The sequence below is a fragment of the Lactuca serriola genome, chromosome 9 (assembly GCF_051521515.1).
Source record: "Lactuca serriola cultivar US96UC23 chromosome 9, Lser_US96UC23_V15, whole genome shotgun sequence".
Lineage (NCBI taxonomy): Eukaryota > Viridiplantae > Streptophyta > Magnoliopsida > Asterales > Asteraceae > Lactuca > Lactuca serriola.
In genome coordinates, this window is record NC_136416.1 from 66,161,981 (window position 1) to 66,170,341 (window position 8,361).

The window sequence follows — 8,361 nt, forward strand, 5'->3', positions numbered from 1 at the left end:
ATTTCTGTATTTAAGGTCATATTCAAACAACTGACATGACCAACAAATGGTAATTCGAAATACAATAACCAAAAACATTGAACACAAATATGAATCGCTTTGCTATCTTGCCTTGTACACACATCTAAGGCTGTCTTCATTCCACTCGGATCTCGAAATTTTGATCAATTGTAATATTAACCTTTACAACCTATTAAAAGTGAGAAAGTTTGAAAAAAATTTCATTCTACTTTTTATCATATTATACGCTTTTTCAGAGTACAAATACGAAAAGTTGTTTTTTGGTGAGTTGGCCACAAACAGTGTGAAGTGACTCGCATACTCTTGTAGACGCCACGTTTGTTGTTTTTGTTTGTGCAACACTTTTTCACAGGAAACATGATACATTGCACTCACTATATGAGTCGCCATCAACCTTTTCACACCATAACATTAGGCTTTTTTTTCTTTCTAAAATCTCTAATCAAACCAACAAAAGGGTTGACACTTGAAAAGGTTTATACATGAAAACAAACAAAAAAGCAGTACAAATATTTGATTCCAAATAAAACCCGAACCAAAATTACAAAAAACAATCAATCTCTCTCTCCTTACCAACAGTTTGAAAGAAATCTATTCCCACAACTCTCTTTCATCATCACAAGCAGTGACATTCTGTATAAAATGCCATTTTCTCTCTCTCTCTCTCTACAAATCGGGAACCAAAATAGGATTTACACATGATTTTTAAAGAAGAAAACTATATGCTTGGAGTTTTTAGACCAGAGAAAAAAAACAAACATGATTTCATGAATGCATTGTATTTTCAAATAAATTCAAAAACACCTACCGACGACTGACAAAAACAAAACAAAAAACTAGCTTCCTAAATGTAATGCGGCCAACCCCCTACCTGGCTTTAAATAATGCACATGTGATGTGACCCAGACTCAAAATGAGAAAGATAAAAAAAATATAACGAAATAATAAAAAAAATGTATGATGTGATGCAAATGTAAAAGGTAATATACCCCCCCCCCCCCGACAGACAACCAAAACCACTGTGTGGACCCCACCCAGACGACACATGACACGGGCTAATTCATTCATTCATGTACTCTTTCTGAGGATTGAATCGAGATACACGATGTGAATTTGAAAAAGAATCAGCCCTTAGCTTGATATTACTATTTCGCCCCTGTCAGCTTGACATGAATGGTGTGTGTGATATGACCCAACCCGACCTGACCCGACCATATGCATGAAAAGCAAAAAATAATATTATGTACTGCCAGGCAGAGGGGCTTAAACGGAAATTGCACGAGAGATTGCGAGCTTGGCCCATTCAGCAGACTCCTTAATCATATGATCATCTGAAGACAAACATTCATTCAGAAAATCTTTGCTTGAAAGAGACTGTTGAATCAATGATCCTGCGTTGCTTCCAAGAGTATCTGCTAAATCTCCAAGAACACCGATTGCTGTTTTCATCACGACTTCATCCCTGATATCATTATTCAAATATAAATAAAAAACAACAAGTCAAAAATAAACACTCAAGAAGTAAAAAACTTACATGTCTTTCTCCATATACATCAGATCAAGAAACTGGAGGATATGAGGAGCATAAGGAATCAGCAGCTGAGTTTTAGGAGAGTTTTTAAAACCCTGAAAAATCCCGGAATACGCCTCCAAAATCCCATTTCTCAAGAGATTTGTGTACTCGATCATCTCATCATCAGCACCTGAAGTGTGTGAAGACAACTCAGCTGCACTCTGGAGCATAGGCATGGCATACATCAAATACTTCTCAAAATTCTCTCCAATCGCAAGCGAAATATCACCAAAACAAGAAAAAATCGGAGGCTTCACGGATCGATGCAACTGGTTGCTTGACAAATCTTTAAGAAGCTGAGTCATAATCCCATCACACCAAGGCAACACCTTTTCCTCCAAAGCCCTGCAAATATCACCCACCACACCTACAGTCACAGCACACACCTGATACTCTTCAAAATTCTGAAGTCCCATTTCCAAATATTTATAAAAATCAGGCATGAATTTTGCAAAATCGGGACCCGTTGCGTATGCCAAAGCTCCAATTGCAAGCATTGCTTCTTCATGAACCGTGGCACTTCGGGAGGCGAAAACCCTAAGAAAAAGATTCATGATTTGATCTGTGTATTGCATGAAGGGGTATCTTGTTGCATCTGATGCTCCGAGTTTTTGAATGATCACCTGCAAACACCCACACAGAAGACCCTGCAACTCATTCTGTTTCTCTCTTTCATCAGAAGAGAGTTTCTGTTCTTCTAAAGTCTGGTGTAGCTCCATCATGATGACAGGGACTAACTGCAACACCATGGGAATTGTTTCATCTGTAGAGCATCTCACAACTTCATTTAATGTTTCATAAGCAGCGGTTCTCAATCTAGACTCGTTAGCATCTTCTCTGTGGGTCACAGTCAAAAGAGACTGAACAATTTCCTGGAAAAATGGAGTCAAGGGAGACGAGGGACCCACGTCTTCAAAGCCCTGTGCCAGAAAGTACAGGGCCCCACAAGCTTTTTCAGCTACATTTGGAGCATCCTTCATGCTTTGGAGAAGAACAGTAATGATCTGTTGGCAATTTGAGGGAGTAATAATGGGTGTATCCATGGTGGATCCATGAAGAAATTCAAATATTCTTCCGAGTGTCCAGGCTGTGGTGTCTTTTACATGGTTGCTGGGGTCTTTGGTCAAAGCTGTGAGCATGAAGTTTAGAGCAACATTGACTAATGGAGTCAACTGATTGGGTGAAGGACCTTCTAAGATGGATCCAAAAGCATAAGTAGCTCCTTCCCTTTGTCTCCAATCTGGTTTTGTTATGTTTTCCTCAATGAAAGGCATCACAAGTGGAACAATATCGTTTCCTACTGTTCTTGCAACTAAACCAAGACAGGTTCCTCCTGCCATTGCAAGATTCCAAGCACCTTCATCTTGATCTTGATCTTCTTCTTGCTTCAACAAAGTCTCTAGCAACATGGGAACAAGTGCAGGGAGAGCCTGTTTTATGAAGTAAAAACAAGGAATGTCTGAGTCAGCAGTAGTGAAGTCGCCTCCATATTCTTCCAAAATATCAATCTCTTCATCACAAATTGAACTCCAGAATTCAATTGCTTGTAAAGCCACTGGCTCTTCGTCTTCTTTAACAGCTTTAGCAGTGATGTTGAAGATATCTTGAATGTAAGGAGCTAGTTTCTCATAGTAGCTGGATGAGATGGAAACCAAACACTCAAAAGCTGCTTGGCGAATCTTTACTTCTGGAGATAAAGTTGCTTCACAAACAACTCTCATAATATAATCGCGTTCCATTTCATTGGTGAAATTTGCTTGAGCAAAACCAAGAGCATTGTAAAGTGCTCTAGTTGCAGCAAGTCTTACATCATTACTAGCTTCACTTGCATTCATGCCTTGAACAACAGCTGTGAGGATTTTATTCACATGATCTTGTTCTACAACATCTGGAGAAACTTCTTCACATAAATACCCAAGAGTTTCTAAAGTGGCTTGCTTGACATGAACAGGGACTTGGTGAATGTTGGATAGAAGGGAGCCAATGAGCTCAGGCCATTGTTTTTGTGGAAGCTCTATTCCAGCAACTTTAGCTATAACTTGTGATGCAGTTGATCTTGCCTCATGAACAGGAGAGGTGAGTGTCTGTAATAGGTATGTCTTGATTTGTGATTTAACACCCACATCAAGTGATAACCATCTTTGGATGAGTTCATACTTTCTATGTTGCTCTTTTGCATCTAAAGCATTCTTGAGAATCAAACCAGCTAGTTTACGACTATCAACAGGCTTCTCATCATGAGCAAGTTCTCCAGAGAGAGATAACAGAAATCCAGGTAGATTTTGCTCCTGAAATTGCTTTAAACTCTCTTCAGCATGCTTCCGAACAGATCCATCAACAGCTTGTGCATTCAACAGAATTTGGGTAACTTCCAATGCCATAAATTTTTCTGGCGAACACTGTTTCACCATGAAAAAAACAGGTTAAGATTATTTGAAATTAAAAAACACCAAGAACGCGTTACTAAAGCAAGATTAAATCCATGTTTCCAACATTTACAAACAACTGAATTTGAAATGTATGTAGGTTTTAAAAAACTAGAAAAACAAAAGCCAGAGAAAAAAGTTGCTTTGTTGCTTAAATCGAGCTCCTATATGCTAAAAAATTCAAAAAAAACTGTCCTCAAAACCAGCACTAATAGGGCAGCCAAACCAGTAGGTTCTCTATAACCTAAATAAGAAACAGAAGTGATAGTAGAGCATTCATTAACCAACTGGATGCGTTACTTATCAGCAAACCCTATTTACTTTAATCTGAATACAAATTAATCAAACAATGTAACTTCGTCACGCCATCAAATAAATTCATATTAAAGTGGGAGAGGTAAGGCATAATTATAGCCTTACAAAAGAAAAACGAGATCATATATAGGTCAACCACAATTAAATAACAATTTTATATCCTATGAAATTGACTGTCAACCATCGAAAAAAGCCTGAAACTTTCTTCTCGAGCCAACCGACCAAAACTTACGATAGTTCAATAGATGACGGAGAATACCGATCTACACGTATAAAAACAAAATCATTGCTACCGCACAGTTTCCAACTACTAACGACTGAAATAAAAACCGATTGCAGAGAAGCGCAGATCAAATAATGAAATTCTGAACTTAAAAGTGATTATTTGACCAGTGTATAGTCAGATCGGAAATCCAACTTTTATGGACATCAAACCCTAATAAATTGATCAATGAAAGCTAATGAAACGGAATAAAGGGCACAATAACGATAATTACCTGATGATTAACTTATGAACACCTTCCGATCAGCAAACAAAGGCCCAAAAGCGGCGCTTCTGAAACCCTAGACAGAGAGGGAGAGAGAAGACTGGAACTACAAATGCATATCTGTCTATTGAGTTTTGGGAAGTATATGATATTAAAAAGACAAAATTACAAAAATGGTCCCTATGGTTTGTCAAAAATCATAAATTCAGTCTTTGTTAACTTTTTTGATGAAGATGATCCTTAAGGTTTGCAAAACTTGCACGAATGGTCCTTTTTATTAACTTCGTTAGTATTCAATCGTTAGGGACTAAATTCGTAAGGGCATTTTCGTATTTTCAAATATAAAATGACTGAATTCTTGATATTTGGTAAACCATAGAGACCATTTTTGTAATTTGTCTAAAAATAATGTAAATGCTAGAAAATGAGGGAAGGAGGATTTGAACTTGGGACCTCCTTCCCCTCTCCTTAATTGGATTTCACTTAATCCGTTAAAAACAACTCATCTCCAAACTAAATTGAATAATCGGATCGATTAAGTCATCCAGAGTGTACACAACTCAAAGAAATATGACACACACCACTAGCGGACACGACTTCGATGCACATCGATAACTTGTCCAACATCGATCTTCTCTACTTGCAAATTGATACTTTTAAACTGATATGTCTATGGTTTATAATATAGTTCATTGTGATAGAGAATGATGTTTATGGATGTTAAATTATTGGTTTTATATATGTATGTAGGAAAATACAAAATACATGAAAATTATGAAAACTAGTTGAACTAGCGGTCAAACCAGAAACCATTCACCAAACCAATTCAACTAAAAAAATGATATATGTTGTTAAACCTATTCAGGATCTCGGATCTCAAAAGATATCTAAGGATCCTTAAACCTATCCAGGATCTCAGATCTTAAAGGAGTCTTAAGATCCCGAACATACATCAGGATCCTGAACATTGTCATTATTATTTCCTAATAAGTTTAACGGCTATATTTTTGGTTATTTCTCACATGTGCATAAATGGTCAACATAGGACTCATTCACAACGAATAATCACTCCAACCATGCTTAAAACCCGGGAATACCAAGTCAAAACACATTGCAAATATCAGTTCAACAGGATCCCAGAAAACTCGGACTTGTAGTTACTTAACCTAGACTATAAATACACTTGTAAATGACACACAAAAAGGACAATTCTCTGACACCTTACTCATCTAGACTCACTTTATCACTTGTAATCGTATTATCAAGCTCATCTTTGTTATTTACATTCAAGTCAATAAGATCATACAAGGCAGGTGATCATTATCACCTCCTAAGGTTTTATGTCGAATATCCTAGCAAGGATAAAGGGCTTTCCTTGTAAACCACTCATGTTATTTTTATCTCAGCTCAGTACTCACATTATTCACAACACCACAACCTCTCATACACCTTGATTGATATCCACTTAGTCGATTGTAACACCTCGTTTCCAAGTCAAACCCTAAAATCTGAAAATGTGTTTTAAGTATTATTTTATTCCAAGATATAAATATATTTAAATAAAGAGGTTAGTGAAAAAGTGTGTAATTAGCATTATACTTTGTTTTGGAGGACTAAAGAGTGTTTTCGGGGTTTGTAGTGGACAGAATATTTGAACATATGGCTAAAGGATAATTAATCAGGTTCGTTTTGTAGTTCGTGGACTTATATTGAAAATATTTTGTAAAGGAGAGGCTATTTGGGTAAATTTGAAGTTAATTTGAAAGAAAAAGAAAAGGAAGGGATGAATATGTCATAATTTAGATGTTGGGGTTAAAAGAGTAATTTATGGATCGGCCTTGCAAAGAAATTTGAAACGAGGGATTGTTTGGTAAGTAGTGTACCTGAATTGAAATGGATTTTAATGTTGGGGGTTGAAAGGGTAAATTATGGATTGACTTTAAAAGAAAAAGGGAAAGGAAGGGCCAAAGGTGGCATTATGGAAGAAAGTTTTATAGGGAATCGGGTATATAACCCATGCCATAAACCCTAACCCTAATAAGATTCATCCGCCACCACCACCTTTATTGTTAGGCGTGTCAAACCCAACAAATAAAAGGGTACAATAGACTCCAAATACGCTGATTTAATGCACTAAAAAGTAGTACAAGGCAAGCAGGGTCGAACTACATAGACACGGGACAAAAGTCTATACCTCTTTGCGCAAGGTACTTTGATCACAAGAAGGGGGATCTGTTTGTAAAATAGAAATAATAAAATAACAATCAACTTTGGAACATGCAGAAAATGAAATAGATTTGTAAACAAGTTGTAAAAGTGCTTCCAGTTCTAGTTCTCAATGTTGTTGTTCACCTTGATTATGACTTGATGTAATTCAAGATTGCTATTCTAAGTTGGTACTGAAAGATATTAACACGCTCTAATACCCTTCTCTTGCCAAATTATCTAACCAAAATACGCTCTTTGACTAGACCTAGATTCACTAATTCAACCTAAACACGCTCTTAGACTGTATTGAAAATTTGCATTAAGTTTTGTACAAGCTTCCCAACAATGTTCATTTCTTCTCATACGCTCGGAAGTGTGAAAACATGCAATATATGTTTTACAATAAGAAAACTTATTGCTTTTTACCAATTATTAACTTAATAGAATGATTAGGCGCCCTGAAAGTTAATTAACTGCACAAAAATTCAATTCATGAAAGTGGCCAATCAAACACAAATCAAATTTAAGGGATCTAGTTTAAACAAAAACATAATCACTAGAATAGAATCACAAATCAAACATCAAATCATATGCTTCAAGTCAAGCAATCAACATGTTTTGAACAAGAACTAGAAACTAGGGTTTCTTAGCCACATATGGCTAAGAACAAATCAAACAAGAATAAATATGGAAATAATGTGCAATTACAACTAACAAATACTAGAAATAATGTTTCCAAATGATTACCGATCAAACCCTTGCAAAAACCTTCGAAATCCCCTCTTCAGATGTGCTCTGATATGATATGCTCTCTAAAAAATGGCCCTTAACCCGTAATATGAAAAATAGGAAAAACTGCCAAAAGTTGGTTTCTGGGTCGAACACGGCCCGTGTTGGACATAGGGTAAAAATGACACGGCACGTGTTCCTTCGAAGTGTAAATCCAACACGGCCCGTGTACCTCTCTGACTCCAATTCCAAACTTGATTTTTCCAATTTTTTCATTCTTCGCCCGAACATCCCGAAATCTTCACCAAGGCTTCCCGACACCTCCCAAAGCGCATTCCAACCTCCGGTTTACCTGAAAAAGACATGAAAATGTGCAAATAAGGTTGTTATATAGACTAACATGAATATGATGAAATGAAAGACAAATGAAGAACAATTGTGCTAAATATATGCATAAAAGGGAGGTTAAAAGATGTGCAAAAAGGTGCACAAATGCACCTAACATTTATGTCTCCCCATCGGCTCCGCCACCATGCTATTTTCGATCAGTAACTGACGACAAGGACCACCGAGCTTCCTCCATTCTTCTTATTCTCCTTCT

The 8,361-nt window shown here is 36.8% G+C and overlaps 1 protein-coding gene across 1 annotated transcript; it reads right to left on the reverse strand.

Moving 5' to 3' along the window:
* Positions 1-480: 480 nt before the first annotated feature.
* Positions 481-4,962, reverse strand: LOC145073908 (importin subunit beta-1). Its single transcript, XM_079020383.1, has 3 exons — positions 4,833-4,962; positions 1,556-3,993; positions 481-1,483 (listed from the first exon to the last, which is right to left on the reverse strand). The coding sequence occupies exons 2-3, from the start codon at positions 3,973-3,975 to the stop codon at positions 1,285-1,287; spliced, it is 2,619 nt and encodes an 872-aa protein (XP_078876509.1). The 5' UTR covers positions 3,976-3,993; positions 4,833-4,962; the 3' UTR covers positions 481-1,284.
* Between the last annotated feature and the right edge of the window lie 3,399 nt (positions 4,963-8,361).